General features: G+C 55.5%; 1 protein-coding gene across 1 annotated transcript in view; it reads left to right on the top strand.

The window, feature by feature from the left end:
• The window catches only part of Pde2a (phosphodiesterase 2A), a 91,944-nt gene extending 77,060 nt beyond the window's left edge, over positions 1-14,884 (top strand). Inside the window, 26 exon segments of the mRNA XM_037197012.1 lie at positions 2,830-2,889; positions 3,456-3,597; positions 3,852-3,904; positions 4,104-4,178; positions 4,264-4,305; positions 4,801-4,869; positions 5,098-5,228; positions 5,974-6,085; positions 6,550-6,589; positions 6,691-6,754; positions 7,090-7,162; positions 7,280-7,349; positions 7,352-7,456; positions 7,677-7,789; positions 8,265-8,342; positions 9,213-9,335; positions 9,966-10,036; positions 10,312-10,434; positions 10,718-10,805; positions 10,982-11,029; positions 11,968-12,042; positions 12,161-12,260; positions 12,530-12,642; positions 13,021-13,059; positions 13,215-13,321; positions 13,552-14,884. Of these exon segments, the coding sequence (XP_037052907.1) occupies positions 2,830-2,889; positions 3,456-3,597; positions 3,852-3,904; positions 4,104-4,178; positions 4,264-4,305; positions 4,801-4,869; positions 5,098-5,228; positions 5,974-6,085; positions 6,550-6,589; positions 6,691-6,754; positions 7,090-7,162; positions 7,280-7,349; positions 7,352-7,456; positions 7,677-7,789; positions 8,265-8,342; positions 9,213-9,335; positions 9,966-10,036; positions 10,312-10,434; positions 10,718-10,805; positions 10,982-11,029; positions 11,968-12,042; positions 12,161-12,260; positions 12,530-12,642; positions 13,021-13,059; positions 13,215-13,321; positions 13,552-13,762 (2,325 nt within the window). The 3' untranslated portion in view covers positions 13,763-14,884.
• Positions 14,885-19,267: the final 4,383 nt, after the last annotated feature.

The raw sequence follows: 19,267 nt of genomic DNA, 5'->3' as shown, positions 1-19,267 counted from the left end.
ATGCACGCACACACACACATACAACCCATCCAAGACCTCTTTCTACTAGGTGTCAAGCTCTGTGTGCTATGTTCTGGAAACACAGAAATGACCTAGATAGATCATCAGTTCCTGCGTTGAGTCCTGGAGGGCATGGCACAGTGTCAAAAGTAAGGGGAGAATTTCGGACACTGGCCAGCTCTAGCCAGGAGACCTGGGAGTCCTGAGGAGCATTGGGATTTCATGAAGCTGCTGTCAGACTTGCTAAGAAATGCGCAGTCAAGCCGAGTGGCGGTGGCTGGCACACGCCTTTAATCCCAGCACTCGGGAGAACTGGGCGGACCTCTGTGAGTTCGAGGCCAGGACAGGCACCAAAACTACACAGAGAAACCCTGTCTCGGAAAAAAAAAAAAAGAACAAACAAAAGAAAACAAAAAAAGAAATGTGCAGTGCAGGTGCATGGCTATGGGCCTGAGTTCTGAGCTTTCGCAGCTCAGTTCAAGCGCCTTGACTGTCGAAAGTCTCTTACTGGTTTTCAGTTCTGGGATACCAAGTCCCTTCGAGGAGTGGGTGGCTCTTGGTCTCTGGCGTATGATGCATGATTTGTGCCTGTTCCCCCTCCCCTAGCTGTGCCCGTTAGCTCCTTGCATGACAACAGAGCGTTCCCACCATTAGTCATGTTGAACTTGATGAGGGTGGGCCTGGTAGCCTGGCCAGGTTTTTAATTCTTTCTAAACCCTGGTGCCCACAGATCAGTGTTTCCCACTGAGCCTCAGACACCCACCTTAACATTAACATTTACAAGAGTAAATGTTACCACATCTAAGTGTGTTGGGGAGCTTAACTGGCTTGTGTTAGGAGATGTTGGAAGTATGGGTGTGGGTGTATAAACTGATTTCTTGTGTGCTGGTATGGATGCAGACATGTGGATGGTGTGGGCAGTGGAGGTGCAGGTGTGTGTGTGTGTGTATGTATGTGTGTGTATTTCCACAGGAGAGTGGATGCAAGTGTGTACATGCGAAGGGACTTTAGCATCTTCAAGGGAGTACGTGTGTGTGTGTGTGTGTGTGTGTGTGTGTGTGTGTCTGAGCACATGCTGAGTGGGTGGGCTGAAGCAGCCCGGCAGTGCATGCTGGGATGAGGGAACATCACAGTTTCTTCTTTTCCCTCAGCATTTTCAGACCCCCAGCTCTGCATCTGGGTCCAGGCCTTTGGAAAGCTGGTTTCCTCTCCCCCCCCAGCTCTAGAGGGGTCTCAACTGCCCCTCTTCCTGAGAGATGGGTCCAAGTAGAAGGAGCAAGAAGGATGCTGCCCTCCACATACTAACCATAAAAAGCCAGCATAATTATGTAAAGCATATGCAGTTGGCCTCAGATGCCCTCAGACTCCTGTCCTGTAGGAAAGCGCCTCATTCCCAGCCTAAGCTTCAACACAGCCCTTGCCCCTCCCCACCCAGGTCTCTTCCGGTCTCCCTGACATTTGCCCTTCATCCCATAGACGACAGGTGTCAGATGCTAAAGTTTGTCACGGCTCCCTAAATTCCAAGTTCAAGGCCCTTCCTTCTGTGGCCCCTTGGACATCTCTACTCCCCACCCCTGGGCCTCACCTTCCTACATACCCCCCACATGGCACTTCACTGGGACAGGCTCTGGCCTACAACCCCTCTCCCCTCTCTCCTCTCTCTCCTCCTCTGTACTTCCAATTCAGGAAGCCTCCCAAATACCATTCCCTCTGAGATTCCCAGCCCAGGCTGTCTGTGCCCGCCCAACTCCCTCATGTATAAGGTCCCCCCACCTCCCAAGTGCACCCCAGCTCAACTCATCCAGCTCCCGGCCAGAGCCGGAGCTTCCTGAGAACCTGCTGGTTCCCTCCTCTCCATCTGTTCCTGGCAGGGGACCCAGAGCAGAGAGGCAGGCAGGGACTGCTGGGGCAAGGGAGGCAGGGTGGAGCCCCCACCCCTTCAAGCCTGGTGGGAGCTCCACAGGTGGCGAGCAGCTTTGAGTAAGCTAAAGAAGTCAAGAAGGCAGGTGGGGAGCCTTGCAGGCAGCCCACGGTGGGTTCCTAGATTGCCATCCCGCCTTCCCCTTCCCACTTCCTCTTCCCACACCCAAGCAGGGTGGAGGAAGAGAGATTTCCAGAGCATGGAATATGGCTGAAGGGAGCCCTGGTGACGGGCACAGGGGACACAGATTATGGAGGTGGTAAGAATGAATCTAGAGAGCGGAAGTGTAGGCAAGAAAGGGAGGGAGTGGTCCCCACTCTGCCACCTTCTGCTTGGTGACTTTGGGCAAGCCCCTCACCCCTTCTGGGTCCTGGCTCATCTGTCAGGGGGAGACTGCATCTCACGGTGGTGAGGTCCCATGTAAGGCAAAAAGCATCCATCAGTCCGTTCATTTCAGCTGCACACCTTCCCTGGCAGATGTCATGTTGGGCTCCTTTATCCCAGATGTAAGGGCAGCTCAAACCGCACCCAGAAAGATGGAGCTGGGAGGCTGAAGCCAGTTCCACAAATCCTTAGCCTGAAGCTCCAGGTGTGGAAGATGGAGAAGGATCTAAGATCCCCTTCCTAACACTGTACACCTGGACTGCGCTATCTATGGGACAGTTTTCTCCAGGAAGGGGACATGGAAAGTGATGGGACAGAGACAGACAAGTTCTGCCCTTTGCACCTGCCCTGGACGTCTTCCTTGGGAAAATGACTCCCAGAGCTGGCTGCCTGGCCCGAAGGATGGCCTTACACGGAGGTCACAGACTGTGCTGGTAGCGACTGGCGTGTGCTGGCCATGGGAGGACATGCTAGCAAAGACAGGCGGGGAAGGTCACAGCTGGTCCCTTCTCCCTCCCCGCCAGGTGCACTGTGGCCAGCTGAGTGACAGTGAGGAGCGGAGCCTGCAGGCAGTGGAGAAGCATGTGAGTGGGGTAGGACCACGGAAACACAGGCCTGGGGAAGGCCTTGATTAGAGCTGGTGGGAAGAGGACCTGGCCAGAGAGCTGGGCAGACCTGGCTTCTGGTTCCGGCGCCACCACCTTGAAGCTTTGGGACCTCGAGCAAGTCATGCGGCCTCTGTGAGCCTCCCTTTCACATCTGAAGATGGGGATAATGATAGCATTGACTTAACCTAGGTTAGCGACGAGTCCAGGACCTTGTGCATAACTCAGGCTCTTTTCTGCCTAAGATTTTGGGCATCTGTGGTCTTAATCAGGATGGCGTTAGACAGAAAAATCTGACCCATTTAGAAGCCTCTGTGAGCAAGGGGTGGAGACAACTATACTTGGCCATGGATGGAAGGAGGCTCTAAGGGCAGTGGGAACTCTCAGGAGGGGGAGGGGCCAACAGCTTGAACTGTTTGGGACCAGAAAGGCAATGGGCACTGTGGGGCCCGCAGAGGGAGCTGCTTGAGCAAAGGGGAGCAGTCGGGTAGTGGCACCAGCAGCAGGGTGGGGTAAGGGTGTGCTAACTGCTCTGCCTGCCCCAGACTCTGGTGGCCCTGCGGAGGGTGCAGGCTCTGCAGCAGCGCAGGCCTGAAGCTGTCCAGAACACCTCAGTGGATGCCTCTGAAGATCAAAAGGATGAGAAGGGGTACACCGACCATGACCGAAAGATCCTGCAGCTGTGTGGTGAGGGCCGAACTTGGACAAGTCTAGAGGACCAACAGGGTTGATCCTGGAGGGGCCAGGGCCGGGGCTAGATCTGTGGAGAAGGAAGGGCCTGAGAGGAGTGTGTACCAGAAGGCAGAACCCGGATAGCATTGGAAAGAACGTGGGTCTTCCGGGTGGTCAGGTGGGGCCTGAGGAGAGGCAGGGGTGGAGCGCGGAAGCAGTGCCCAGGCAAGGCGGAGGAGCCCTCTCTGATTTGAGGCCTGCCCTTGCAGGGGAACTCTATGACCTGGATGCCACTTCCCTGCAGCTCAAAGTCCTTCAATACGTGAGTCCCTGAGCATCTTCTCTCCCACCTCATCTCTCTCCAAAGACCAGCAGACCTTTGGGCCTCTCATCTCAATTCCGATGGGGACATCCATCCTCTCTACTCTCCCCAAAGCCTGACCGCCCACCCCACCCCCAGGTTAGAGGCTAGAGGGTGGCCCAGCCCCACACTCAGCCCGGCTCTCTCTGCCCCCTTGCAGCTGCAGCAGGAGACACAGGCATCTCACTGCTGCCTCCTGCTTGTGTCAGAGGATAATCTGCAGCTTTCCTGCAAGGTGAGGGCCCAGGTCCACTGTGGGGCAGGGTGACCCATGTCCGGCTTTCCTTCCATTAATCTGTCTCCATTACTGGGTTCCACAGGTCATTGGAGATAAAGTGCTGGGAGAAGAGATCAGCTTTCCTGTGAGTTCCACCTCTGCCCTCTGCACTGGAGCCTGCTGCAGGGACCACGGAGTCCCAGCAGGACTGGGGCCTGCTAGACTCTCTTGGTGGGACTAGTCCAGATCTTGACGTCTACTTAGAAGTATTACAAAGGAGCACTGTATCTCATGCTCAGGCTCCAGTAGGAGCAATCTCTTAAAGACTAGAGGAAGCCTATGTGGGATCAGCTCCCTCCTGCTGGAGTATTGCTAGACATGAGTCTATTCGAATCTCTTGAGATCAGTGAGATTCTTTGGAGTCTGCCTATCACTCCCTAGTTAGGGAAAACCATCAAGTCCACTATTGGCTACCCCAGGCCTCCCTACACCCCCATCTTCTGCTCCTCAGCATCAGCTCCATCTGTTCTTTGAACTGCTCAAAGCGTGTGTGTGGGAACTTCCAGACTTGGAAGAGAAGGATGGGTTGAGATCCCTGACACGGAGATCTGGGCCAACTGGGTCTCTCTTCACTCTCTAGCTGACCATGGGACGCCTGGGCCAGGTGGTGGAAGACAAGAAGTGTATCCAGTTAAAGGACCTGACCTCTGTAAGCCATGGCCATGCTGAGCCAGGGGAGCAGGAGGGGGAGACTCCTTGCTCAGGCCCCAGGGTCTTTGGAATGGGATAGCCTAGGAATGGGAGGACAAGACCAAGAGACTGTGTGGCATCCCATCCTCATGCCATAGCAGGTTGCAGAGTGTGGTGGAGAGTGGGGGGAGGAGGCCCACTGCCCCTCCTCCCCTGCCCTGGCTCACTACCCCTTGTATCTCTGCAGGATGATGTGCAGCAGCTACAAAACATGTTGGGCTGTGAGCTGCAGGCTATGCTATGTGTCCCTGTCATCAGCCGGGCCACTGACCAGGTGGTGGCTCTGGCTTGCGCCTTCAACAAGCTTGGAGGAGACTTGTGAGTTTGGGGTTGGGAAGTGTCCATAAGGAGTTGAAGCTGAGAGGCAGGGCAGGGTAACAATGTGAGAAGGGACTAGGCAGGGGTGCTACCCCAGCAGTGATGGGCCTCAGTTTGCTAATGGAAGATTGCTGACTCTCCATCATCTGTGGTTTTGGTTTTTGTTTTTGTTTTTCCATTGCCTCTCCATGAGGCCGCAGGGGTGGGTGGGGGCATCATAGAAGAGCAGGAGGGCAGCCAGCTCTGGTCTTGGCAAGTCTCTAGTCTGAGGGAGGAGACTAGCGCTGGTCTGAGTGACTCCAATCAGAGAAGGGAGATATGGTTTTGGTTTTGAGAAGCAATAGCTCTCCTGGTGTGGTGGCATAGCAATAGCCCCAGCTTCTAGAGGTCTGAAGTGTGTGTGTGTGTGTGTGTGTGTGTGTGTGTGTGTGTGTGTGTGTGTATCACTTGAGCCTAGCAGTTCCAGGACAGCCTAGGCAACATGTTTTAATCCTGCCTCAAACAAACAAACAAAAAAGCAATAGTCTAAGGAGGAAGTAGTCCACATTTTGGACTGAGGACAAGTAGACATTACCCTTGAGAGAGCATTCGGCCTGAAGGGGGAGGCAGGGAGTGTGGGTGTCCTCAGCCTGAAAAGCGTTCCATGAGCTGGTAGATATGGGTTTCCAGGCAGCGCGGAGGGAAGGAGAAAAGGGCTGAGAAGCCTGTCTTCCTCCCCTCTCGGGTGGACCACCCCTCCCTCCAGGTTCACGGACCAGGATGAACACGTGATCCAACACTGCTTCCACTATACAGGCACGGTGCTCACCAGCACCTTGGCCTTCCAGAAGGAGCAGAAACTCAAGTGTGAGTGTCAGGTGAGTGTCTGCCTGCCTGGGTTTTCCTGGGGACCAGCTCCAGCCCCAGAAGGCTGTCCACCAGGGCCTTGCGTGCCTGTGTTATCTGGGCTAATGGCAGCATTGCCCTGGTGCAGCTAGGTAACCTAGTGACCTGGAAGTCTCTTAAAGAGGAGGGCAGGAGTTCCCTAGGCTCTAGGCATTGTCTGGGATTGCCCTCTAGTGTCTAACATTGGCACTACCACAACATCTGGGCAGCAAGAGGCAAAGGTGGTGAGCCCGGGAAGCTTCCTGCTCATCTTCTCTGGCTATCCCTCTATTCCTTCATTTAGTACCCAAAGGTTTTCATTAGACATGTCAGTTTCCAGCCTATTCCAGGAGCCCTGGGGAAGGAATGAGAACGTCCCCGGGGCCATTGGCAGCAGGGGGTTGGTTAGGGTGAGCTCTGACCCAACACTTTATCATCTTCTCTTCCTCCTTCCCAGGCTCTTCTCCAAGTGGCAAAAAACCTTTTCACTCACCTGGGTGAGTGACTGTCTGCCACACAGGCTGTTTGGGGAGGGGACACAGAGGGCTTGCCTGGCACTCCTCAGGTCTCATGGAACTTCTCCTTACCCCTCCTCTAGATGACGTCTCTGTTCTGCTACAGGAGATCATCACCGAGGCCAGAAACCTCAGCAATGCAGAGATGTGAGCAGACGTGGGATGGGGGAGGGAGACTGAGGCCTCATTCCTCACCATCTCTGCCCCCCCCTTTCTTCTTGTCTGGCATTTCCTTCTGACTGGGTCCTTATTTCAGCCGGGACAGCACTAGCTTAGCATGCCATAGGTTTCAGTGTCACACAGTAGGAAAACAATACAATACAAAACAAATAAAAAACAAATGGAATGCTTGGAAATGGCCAGCTCTGAGGAGAGTATCTCAGGTCAGGACACTCCTCCAGGGGCCTCAGAAATCGCTACCCTAGTCATGCGTGGTTGGAGGGGCGTCAGGACCTGACGGACCAACCACTTTCTCTCTACAGCTGCTCGGTGTTCCTGCTGGATCAGAACGAGCTGGTGGCCAAGGTGTTCGATGGCGGCGTGGTGGACGATGAGGTGAGGAAGTATGGAAGGTGTCCAGGAGTACGCAAGGGCCCTGGGGAACAAGCCGCTTATGAAGGTTGTCTATAGCCAGCCCAACTTCTGCTTTCTACTCCATTCCTGTCTGGGCAGAGCTATGAGATCCGCATCCCGGCGGACCAGGGCATCGCGGGCCACGTGGCGACCACGGGCCAGATCCTGAACATCCAGACGCATACGCCCATCCGCTTTTCTATCGCGGCGTAGACGACAGCACTGGCTTCCGCACGCGCAACATCCTCTGCTTCCCTATCAAAAACGAGAACCAGGGTGAGAACTCCGGGCTGCCGGGGGCGGGGCCTGGAGAGGCTGGGCGGGGCCGGGGCGGGGCGTAGTGGAAGGCCGGCTTAGTTTCTTCCGATCTGCTAGGGTCCGGAGTTGAAGCGATTGGGATTGCCTGGGCTTGAACCATTACTTTCAGGAGAGTTAGGGAAAGGCAGGTCTCACTGGACCCCTTCACCAGCTATTCCTATCTTTCTTCTCTTCCCAGAGGTCATCGGTGTGGCTGAACTAGTGAACAAGATCAATGGGCCATGGTTCAGCAAGTTCGATGAGGACCTGGCCACAGCCTTCTCCATCTACTGCGGCATCAGCATTGCCCACGTAAGGGAGCGTGACTGGGGTGGGGAGAGTGCTTTTCTCCTCCCCACATCCGTCCTCTTTGCTCTAGTCTGCCCATCCATGCATAAGGCTCAGATCCCAGTGAGTGGGGTGCTGTGCAGCCTGCAGTACATGCTGGCCGCCTCTGCTGGTTCAGCATGAAAGCTGGGGATACTATTTCCGGTTCTGTCCACTCAGCTTCTGAGGATCATGAAAAAGAAAAAGAAGAGACAAATAAACAAACAAAAACCCCCAAGTTCTGCTAGGCTGGTGGTATGGGCCTATAATCTCACAATTTGAGGGAGTGGCAGGAGCATTAGGAGTTCACAGCAAGTTGGAGGCTAGCCTGAGCTACATGAGACACTGTCTCAACAAACAAACAAAAAAAAAAACCCAATACACACATGCCAGTTCTGGGCATTCGGAGGGTGTCACAGCTTCCAACTCCAGCCCCGTCCTTCTCACTTTCTCTCCTCAGTCTCTCCTGTACAAAAAGGTGAACGAGGCCCAGTACCGCAGCCACCTGGCCAACGAGATGATGATGTACCATATGAAGGTGAGGCTTGATTGGAACTCCTGTACTTCTTAGGGTCTTGAGGCCACCTGCTCCACATTTTTTCCCTGACTCCCAGAATCCCCTGCAGCCCAGGTCCAGGCTGAGCTTTCCTATTGCTGGCTCTTGAGAATGTGAAAACAGACCCCCATCAGTACCTGGCCTCCTGCTCTGCCTGGGGACCATCTCCCCCTTCTCACACCCCTCTCTCCTGAGGTTTTTTCTCAGTCCAGCCCCAGTCTGGAAGCAACCAGCAGGCTTTCGCCCAGGGGATAATTTGGTTCAGACAGCTACCCTCATCCCATGCCCAGAGACTATGCCCCATTTGGGGAAGCCCCGAAGGCTGAAACCTTTGTTCGGGGTCTTTCCCCTACCACTCTCTGGCTGCCATGGTCATGCATGCATCCCTGCGTGACCCTAATTGCTGATACTGCAATCCCATTCCCAGGCCCTGCTTCGAAAGAGCTACCGCAAGCCTTAGCTTAGCGTATAGGACAATTACTGTTCAGTGGGACATTTCCTCTCACCTGTCCCAGTACCTTGGGAAGAGACAGAAATGACACATTCGAAAGCTTTCCCCAAGAGACAAACTACTAGACTTAGTGACCGTGAAAGCACAGGTTGGGGTATCACGAACGGGGGCACCCGCTGTCTTTGCCTTTGGCTGTCATGGATGTGGTCATCTGTGCACAGGCAGGGGACACAGGCATGTGGGCTGCAGTGCTGTGGCGATCTGTCCAGTGACAATATGAAGAGTCGGGATCCAAGCTGATGAGTGCTGGACAAGGGATCCCCCATCTGCATGGCAATCTGATGGGAAGGACACTGGAGAGGGAAGAGGCCGTCTGCTAACGCCTGGCTTGTCCGTTCTAGGTCTCTGATGATGAGTACACCAAGCTTCTCCATGATGGGATCCAACCTGTGGCTGCCATTGACTCCAACTTTGCCAACTTCACCTACACGCCTCGCTCTCTGCCTGAGGACGACACTTCTATGGTGAGCTGGCCCTTCTTGGGGTGAGAAGGGTGGAGTGTGGGAAGTGTAGATGTCAGCTAGGTGTGCGTAAGAACTTCCGGGTGAGGCAGAAGCACCAAGGAGGGCTGTGGAGGCTCCTTCAGAGACAGGCTGGGCACGCCGCTTGCTGTCATGGGCCACGGGCTGCTTAGGGAACATCAGTGGTGGTCCAAAGCTACCCTAGGTGTGTGGCCGTGAGGCTTGAAACCCTGTCTCTGTTCTAAGACTGTATGTGGGCTTGTTTCCAAGAAGTCTTAGCTCTCAAATTCCTCAAATTTTGGATAGTTCACAGCTTGACGCATGTCTGTTCATCTATTTAATTGTCCTTTAGTTCTAGGTTGAGAGGTTTTTTTTTTTTTTTTTTTTTTAATTTATTTTTTTTGAGATAGGGTTTCTCTGTGTAGATTTCTCACTCTGTAGACCAGGCTGGCCTCGAACTCACAGAGATCCTCCTGGCTCTGCCTCACGAGTGCTAGGATTAAAGGCGTGCGACACCACCGCCCAGCAAGTTTTAAGACTAATTTTTTAGTGTGAGGATTCAAGAGAGGTAGAGACAGAAGCCACATCTTAATAGTGGCTGTCCCTCTGACACCCCCTCTCGTTGCTTTACAGGCCATCCTGAGCATGCTGCAAGACATGAACTTCATCAATAACTACAAAATTGACTGCCCAACTCTGGCCAGGTGTGTGCCCCAGCACTGCCCTTGGGGCAGAGCCTCAGTTTCCATCTCCAATTGTTCCTATCTCATGTCCATTGCCCCCAGCATTCTTGGGAGGGGTCTTTCTAAAGATGGGGGAGGACTGGATTTGTGGGAGCAGGGAGGGATCTGTGAATGAGAAGCCGTACTCAGACACCAGGTCATGAATAAAGAAAGACAAGAAAATGTAACAGGCAGAGTCTGGAGGGCTTCCCGGAGGAGGCGAGGCTGAGGCCCCTCTGCTGTCTCGGCTCCCCCAGGTTCTGTCTGATGGTGAAGAAAGGCTACCGGGACCCACCCTACCACAACTGGATGCACGCCTTTTCTGTCTCTCACTTTTGCTACCTACTCTATAAGAACCTGGAGCTTTCCAGCTACCTCGAGTAAGTGGCTGTCCTTTCCACAAGCCCCAGGTGTGTGGCAGGTTCTGTCTTCTCCGCTCAGGGGGGAATGCCAGACAGCCCCCACCTTCCACAAGGGGGCTGCTCGGTCACAGAGAATGATGGACCTGATTCCCCCAAGGCTGCCTCACTCCCCAAGGAGAGCTACTTTCCAGAACCTCCTGACCGCTGGGTGGTCCCTGGGCATCTCATCCATCTGTCTCTTCTCTGAGGCACCCAGGGCGGAAGCTCTGGGTGACATTTCTCTTTACTACCTCCCACCTAGGGACATCGAGATCTTTGCCTTGTTTATTTCCTGCATGTGTCACGACCTGGACCACAGAGGCACAAACAACTCCTTCCAGGTGGCCTCGGTGAGAGCCTGCTCTCTCCTCACAATGGGGGCCCCCTGCCTTGCCCTTCTCAGCCCCAGGAGCAATGGCCAGGAGACCCGCAGCTGGGATGGGAGGAGGGAGCAATAACCTCCGTGGGAGGTGCCCACTCTGACCCAGATGGGAGGGGTAACCAGAGCTTTGCTGGACTTTTCCAGAAATCTGTGCTGGCTGCGCTCTACAGCTCCGAGGGCTCTGTCATGGAGGTAAATTGCCATCCTGCCCAGCCCCTGTCCTGAACCCCCAAAGGCCAGCGACTTTCAAGTTAGACAGTTCTCAAGCCATGCTCTCCAGCTAGGCTGCAGGAGTTGTGCCTCATTTTCCTGAAATGAGCACAGGTGGGGGTGTGACTCGGGCCATGACTCAGGCCACCGTGCCAGCCTGAGCCCGGTTTGCAAAGCCAGCGGGAACCCAGCAACCCCGCCCCTCAAACCTACCCTTCCCTTCAGGCCTGGGTCAGCTCTTAATCCCCTCAGTTTAGAGTCCCCAGGGCTGGTCTGCTCTCCAGCGGCCTCTTGGGTCAGGAACAAGATCCGAGACATCAGAACTTCTCTTGTGCAGGTCTTGATTCAGGGTGGGAACCACATTTCCAAGGTCACCTTGCCCCAGGCTGTTTCCCGTTGCATCCCCTCCAGAGGCTGCCCCTGTTTGCACCCATAGAGATATATGGCCTGCTCACTGTCTCCCAGGAGGCCCTGCGGCAACCCTGGTTCTGCCCTCTGTCCCCTGGGATGAGCCTGCTCCTCCTCCGAATGACAGCCCTTCACTATCAGGAGACGGGGCCTTGCCCTCTTCTCCCTCACTGCCTTCCCTTGTCAGCAAACAAATATTTTCTGCATGAATTAGTGTCCAGGACATCAGGGGATCATTTCAGAATTTTCTTCCAGCCTTTGAGGCCCCCTGAGCATACCTTATCAGGCCCCTTCATGGGACAGCTCTGTGTCAGGAAGCTGGCCAGGGACTTGCGGGGGCCACAGAGGGTTCCCATAGAGTACTCACAAAGGGAATGTGGACCCTAACTCTCCTTTCTGCCTGCTCTGCTGAGCTTGGGGTCCTGTCTCTGCTGGGCTTCCCTGCCTCTCTGGGAGCCTCTGGTCATGGAGACACTTTGATCCAGTGGGACCCGTCTCTTCTCTCCCCACAGAGGCATCATTTTGCCCAGGCCATTGCCATCCTCAACACCCACGGCTGCAACATCTTTGACCACTTCTCCCGGAAGGTGATGGGGCTGTGTGGGGGTCTGTGTGGTGGGAGCTGGGGACTGGCTAGACAGAGGAGCAGACCCGCCTTGGAGTGGTGCAGCAGGGACCGTGATGTCCTTCCCTGACCCTCTCCAGGACTATCAGCGCATGCTGGACCTGATGAGGGACATCATCTTGGCCACAGACCTGGCACACCACCTCCGCATCTTCAAGGACCTGCAGAAGATGGCCGAAGGTGCCACACCTCGCTGTTGGGGAGGGATGGGTGGTTTAGCATGGAGATCTGCTCACCTGAACATCTGCCGTGGTTCTGTCCTGTCCTTAGCCCATTCCTGGTTATGGTGTCCCTCCAGGCAGACCCAATGCTGCCTCCCAGCTTCCGTGAGGTGTGCTTTGCTCCCCATGGAACACTCTAGATCCACTTTGGGACAGGCTGTGGGGCCCTTGCTCTCAGAAGGGACAGGAGTGTGGACCCTTCGCCTTGACTCCATTGTCTCTCAACAGTGGGTTACGACCGAACCAACAAACAGCACCACAGGCTTCTTCTCTGCCTCCTCATGACTTCCTGTGACCTCTCTGACCAGACAAAGGGCTGGAAGACCACTAGAAAAATTGCGGTAAGCATGGGCCCTCCCACCCGAGGAAACACAAGCTATATCCTCTGCCCAGGCCCGTGTGCCCCTACAGCATCCTGAACACCTTTCTGTGCTGATTTCTGCCTGGTTGTATTTTGGGGATTCAGAAGTCCAGACCACCTCAGGACCACAGATGAAGTGACTCCGAGATGGGCACCAGCTTACCCATAGTCACACAATAAATTAGTGGCCAGTGTGAAGTGGGCAGAGTCCAGGCTCTGTAGTGTACCACCTACTGTCAAGCTAGTGAGGGTAGGCCCTGGGTGGGACTGAGACACTGGGCCTCAGTTTGCCACCCTGGGAATGGGCTTAGGTGGACAGATCCCACTTGCAGGAGATGATGAGAGTATTGCCTTCCAGGAGCTGATCTACAAAGAGTTCTTCTCCCAAGGAGACTTGGTATGTGTCAGGTGACCTCAGGATGCCCAGGGTGGTGGTGTGCGGGGTGGGTGGGGTGTTCCTGGCACGAGGCTGGGAGGGTTTGGGTTAGCTGGCCCTACCTGGTACCTGACGGAGGAGCAGGAGGGGCAGACCTGATGATCTGGTGCCTGCAGGAGAAGGCCATGGGCAACAGACCGATGGAAATGATGGACCGGGAGAAGGCCTACATCCCTGAGCTGCAGATCAGCTTCATGGAGCACATCGCCATGCCCATCTACAAGTGAGCTTGCGGGCACAGCTGGGACCCTGTGTAGAGAGGGCAGGGCAGTGTATCCACCTCAGTGCTAGCAAGAGACCCTGTCGCTTCCCCCTCAGACCCCCATGGTCTTCATGCTGTCCCAACCCCCAGGCTTCACAGCCTTACTGGAAATGCCCTCTGTGGTGTGGTCCTCAACTGTCTTGCTGTCTGCTCTGTTTTCTGACCTCTAACCCCACCCCCCGCACCCCCAGGCTGTTACAAGACCTGTTCCCCAAGGCGGCAGAGCTGTATGAACGTGTGGCCTCCAACCGTGAGCACTGGACCAAGGTGTCCCACAAGTTCACCATCCGAGGCCTCCCGAGTAACAACTCGCTGGATTTCCTGGACGAGGAATATGAGGTGCCCGATTTGGATGGCCCCAGGGCTCCTGTCAACGGCTGCTGCAGCCTTGAGGCTGAGTGATCCCCTCTGGGGCCCTCCCTGCCCAGCCCTCCTGCCACAGCTCTCTACCAGTCTGTCTGATGCATTGGGAACCAGAGCCATGGGTCCTGGGTCCTAGGCCAGGATGTCCCCTGTGACCCAGCACATGCTACCCTTCCTGGGCCGGGCCTCAGCTTTCTCATCTGTAGAAGGGAAGCAAGATCCCTAGTCTCACACAGACTTGCCCATTTGTTCTTCAAGAGCTCAGTGGTGACCAGTGGCAGTGGGTTCCATTCTGCACCTCTCTGACCATACCCGTGCCCAGTCTTGCCCAAGCCGCTCCATCCCTGAGCACTGTCACGGTTTCTTCTGTTACCCTGTCATAGCTCTGCTAGGTCAATAGTCTTGTTTTCCTGGAGGAATCCCCGTTCCCCGGGGACTCCGAGATCCTCACGGAAGAGACTGCTGAGTGAGCAGAGGGTATATGAAACAGTCACCAGCTAGAAATAGCCATAGGATGAGGGTGTCCTGAGGACACGTCTGTGCTTCTGGTAGGATTGGGACCCTTGGAGCGAGCTGACAGCCGGGTAACTGGGGACAGAAATGATGGGCAGGAAGGATCCTCAAGCTGGGAGACAGCCCCTGACGCGCCCTTCAGGTGGTGTGGCCTGAAGCAAGTTCCTTTCCCTAGCTAGGCAAGACAGGATCAGTTCGACAGCCTATTCTCTGTTTAGATCGACGTCTCCATAGTTCTGTGGAGTCCGCGAGTGGCTGTGGCATGTTCTGCCACCCCAAGGCACAGAGGGCCTCACCTTTCTTTTCCTATGAGTGTATCTCCCTTGGCCTGAGCCCCTCTCGTTCCTGCCATCCGGGAGGGGCCTGGCCTCACCCCGCAGGGCTTCTCTCCTCTCTAAGGCCATATCCACACGTGCCCCAGGGGCTCAGGAGACTCCCCCTAGGGCTGGGCCTCTTGGGTGAGTGGCCACTGGCTTCTCTTCTGTTTTGTTCCGTGTGTGTTGTGGGTGGGGGAGGGGCCACCTGCCTTACCTACTCTGAGTTGCCTTTAGAGAGATGCGTTTTTCTAGGACTCTGTGCACCTGTTGTATGTGGTCCCGTGGGCTGAGTGCTTTGTACATGAGAATAAATCTATTTCTTTCTACCAACCCTCCCCCAGGAGGCTGTCTGTGGACTCTGAACATCAGGTGGAGGGGAAAGAGCTGGCAGAGGCCAGCACCCTAGAAACTCCGACTACTGAAACCTCTACCCCTAGTTCCTAGTCGCTCTTCTGGGGCCAGGATGTGTCACAGACCCGTCGAGATAATTCCTGGACCACATATGAGGGCTAGGGGTGGTTGGCACACCGGAGGCTCAGGTATGAAACAGCGAGGGAGTTCATCAGTCGGTAGATTGGGGACTGGAGAGGAGGACCTCAGAGTCGGAAGCAACCAGGGAAGCTACTTGGAGGAGGTGACCTGTGGCTCCTTCTACACCTCTGCATGCTGGCCTGCCCTGGTCATAAGGGCCATACAGCCAGCGCCCAGACCTCAGAGCCTCTCTCTACCTGCAGGATTATCCTGGTAACCATCAGTCCCACGTCCCAGTTTCTCCTAGTTTTGTGGAAGGGATCTGAGTGTGAGTCTCCATGCTGGATTTGACCCTGGTTTGTGTCCGTGGCATTTGTCCCTGCTTGCCCAGCTGTGCGGGCATTTGCTGCTGCGCAAACAGCAGTGAGCTCTGCTGGGAACTGTGGAGTGGATCCTCTCCTCAATTTGCCTAGTCCCTCCCATCCACCTCCTGCTCACCACATCCTGACCAATCAACGATGATCTGTGAGGAGCCTGGACATTATTCTCCTTTCATAAGGGTGGATGGGCCTGAAGGGGACCCATAGGGCCATCCTGCGACCATAGCGACGTCCTGGGATGCCAGCCTCACCTTTGGGAACACAGAGCCCATCTGCTGCCTCTGCTCACAGCCTGCGGGTTTGGAGTTAGTGGTCTAGACTGAGTGGTCTCAGGATGTCCAGGCTGGTGCCTGGCCTCCAGATGTAGAGTTCAAGCGACCTCTGCCCAGTCCTGTGTTGAGCTTCCCTAGGCTCTCTCTTCTCGGAGCCATGGGCTCCTAGGCTAGGCTGGGGGCCAGTGTCTGGCCCAAGATCAGAAGGAGATGGCTGGCTTACGGTGCCGGGCTGACACTAAGGTTGGTGCAGGTAGACGCAACTGTTCTACACACAACCCTCAGTGCTGAACACACACCAGCACCCCTCCCTAAGCCTTTGGACAAAGGGGAGAAAACCTGAGTGCAAACCCAAGGGCTTCACTGCTCCCCTCCACCTGCATCTGGTGTCTGTCCGTTCCCAGCCTCTGCCTCCCTGCAGGCCCAGGCTGTGATATCCCTCCTCACCATCGATTAGGTGACTAACCTGCAAATCGTTTTCCATGCATGCCGTGTTAACCTGCTCTTTGTGGTCCCAAGGGTCTCACAGTTAGGTGAAGGAGACAGATCCATCTCAGCCCCAAGTGCCTGTGTTCAAGGCCCTGGTGTGGCAGCTGGGAGCCCGAGCTTGAGAACCACAGCTGAGCTGAAGGATGAAGAGGTGCTGTTTTCCTGCAGGCAGAAGGGGAAAGCCCTGTGGTTGAAGAAACTGTCCCTGTGAAGGCACAGATGAAGGGCGGTGACTTGGGGATTAGTCCAGAGACAAAAGAGATAAGGCTAACCCAGGAAGGGCCCAGATGCCAAGCGGTGGTGCTTGCCTCTCTGGGTGAAGCGTGGCCCTTGCTGGATGAGGAGTGGGCCTGAGAGATGCTGATTCCTCAGGACTTGGTGAACAGGGGACTGTGGTTGGAGAGAGAGAGAGAGAGAGAGAGAGAGAGAGAGAGAGAGAGAGAGAGAGAGAATGGAAAATGCATTGGGAGCTGGGATCCCTGTGTCCCACGATAGTGTAGATGTCTGCTCATCCCCACCGTACCCCTAGTGTATGTTCAGGCATGACTGAACTTCCTGGGATGTCAGGGATGAAGACCAGGGCCAGGGACCAGGCTAGGTGGGGTAAGGGCCATCTGCTTAGAGCCTGCAGACAGCCCTGATAAAGCCACAGGACACACAGTCAGCCCCGTCGGGCTCTTGTAATGACCCTGCCCTCAATGGTCCCAGTTGGCGTTTTATTTGAATACCACTAGATTCTGGGGCGTAGGTGCCACTGCCCATTATGTAGCTGAGCGGTCCGAGGTTGGGAGAGATACTTTGCCAAGGCTGTGCTGTGAGGCAGCCCAGCTTGTCTGGCTCCTCCTCTCCGAGGCCTCTTCTACAGGAGAGAAGGCTGTCCTGGAGGACAGGAGCTCCACCTGTGGTCCGGGCAGTCTGGGCAGTACTGCCCTGGGGCATATGGGTGCCCAGCAAGTGGGCTGGGCCCCAAAGAAGGAGCTGGGATAGGAGGAGTGTGTGCACATGCATCCTGTGTTTATAACAGGGGTTCTCAACCTTTCAAATGATGCGACCCTTTAATACGGTTCCTCGTGTTGTGGTGGCCCCCGACCTTAAAGTCATTTTCTTTACTACTTTATAACTGTAATTTTGCTATTATTATGAATAGTAATATAAATATCTGCATTTTCGGATGGTCTCAGGCGACCCCTGCAAAAAGTCGTTTGACCCCCTCCAATGGGGGTCCCGACCCACAGGTTGAGAATTGCTGGTTTACAGGGTTGCAAGGGGTAAGGTGGCATGTAGTGCTGCTATGGCCACCAGGTGGCACCCCCACTGCAACCCTCTTCCCCAGAGGTCAGGGATTGACTGGTGTGTCCTGCAGGTGTGTTCCAGGGCTAATGTCTCTCCTGTTCACCTCTAGAAGCCCCACAGGGGCTTCACACTCAGTCACACCACAGCATCCCCACAGCAACACACACACACACACACACACACACACACACACACACACACAGCCTCATCGGTCCATTCTGTTCCTACACGCTCATCACCACACGCAGGCCCGACACAGCCGCACTCTAAACACAGCAGCCCCGAAGGCTGTTCTCTGAACAAGAAGGAGGTCCGTGAGCTCTGCTGAGTGCTATGCCGGATCTCTGGGGGGAGGCGTCTGCCTGCTGGGGGGGGGTGTCTCTCTCCGGGGCCCTTGAGGAGGGCAGGACAAGCTTTGTGGTCAGGTGTGGGGAGAGCTGATACCCCTCCCCCTCAAGAGAGGACCGGAGTCAGCAGGGAAGAGCAGCATGCCCTCCCCCATGCATCTGAGGTGGGATAGGCAGGGGAGCCTGGGCTCGAAGGGGGCTTGCGGTTAGGTGGGGGGACAGGCAGATAGGGGAAGGGGCTGCAGACAGGCCGGAAGGGCAGGCTGGGAGGTGGAGAGTTAGGCGGGCTTGTTCAAAGCCTCAGCCCCTCATCCCTGCTGACCAGCTCAGCACTGGGTCTCTTTAAGAAGGGGACTGGGGAGAGTGTGGGGTCCTGGGTGGGTGAGCTAAGGAGGTAGTCAGACAGGGTGAAGGTGACTGGGAGAGGGTGAGAAGAGGCTGTGTGTGTGTGTGTGTGTGTGTGTGTGTGTGTGTGTGTGTGATTCCAGGGATGTGAAGGTGTGAGAGGAGCTGGGTCCCCAGGGAGATAAAGGCAGCCACTGCCCCAGAGGCCAGGCTCTGGGCAGCAAGTGGGGGACAGGGTTAGGAAGATGAGGAGGCAGCATGGGTGTGGGGCAGATGAGGGGATATTAATGGGAGGCCTTGCCTAACAGAAGTTCACACCTGTGGGTTCCCTCCTGAAGCACAAAGCTGTCACCACACAGAGGCGCCTGGGCTCCCTGTCTTCACAAGCCTTCCAGAGCTGTCCCTCCGCTCAGGGCAGCACAGGCATTGGATTCCTCACTGGTGACAGTTCCCTTGTCCAGCATCAGAAAGGAGGAGCCTTGCCCGAGTATCAGGATGGGCAGGAGCTGGGAGGGAGGCTGTCCCGAGTCACATAGGGAGCTGCGTGTGAGTGCAACCTCAGTGCACACAGCCCAGCCAGGCTGTTCTGGTGGGAGAGACACACCAGGATGAGTCCCTGTAGAAAGCAGAGGGCATCATCATGGCTGGAGATTGGTGGGTCAGGCGTGATAACTGACGGAGTGATGGCTTCCTGCCAACACGGCTGCCCTTCTCCATCTGCAAGTCATTTACGAAGAAGCTTTGGAAACAAGTAGGAAGTGTGGGATCCTGGGAGCAGAGGACAGTAGCCCCAGGGTACACTGGGCATGGGGAGAGAACAAAGTGAAAAGTCAGGTTGGAGGAAAGCACTCGCAGCCTCCAGGCTGCCTTGCACAATCACTGCCTGCCCTGACAGCTGCACACATCTGGGGAGAGGCCTCCTCATGGTGCTGCGGCTCAGAGGACTCCAGTCAGGAGCCACAGCGTCCTACCATGGCTGTGGGGTGTGGGAGCTCACCTCCACCACTTGCTTAAAGCCAAGACCCCAGCACACACAGGGTCTACCTGTAGCTCATCCTCTGGGGCTCTCCACCCCCAAGGGTGTCCCCAAGGCAACTGGCTCACAGGTCAAAAGAAT

The sequence above is a fragment of the Peromyscus leucopus genome, chromosome 1 (assembly GCF_004664715.2).
Source record: "Peromyscus leucopus breed LL Stock chromosome 1, UCI_PerLeu_2.1, whole genome shotgun sequence".
NCBI classification, from domain to species: domain Eukaryota; kingdom Metazoa; phylum Chordata; class Mammalia; order Rodentia; family Cricetidae; genus Peromyscus; species Peromyscus leucopus.
This window is presented reverse-complemented; position numbering and strand designations above follow the sequence as displayed.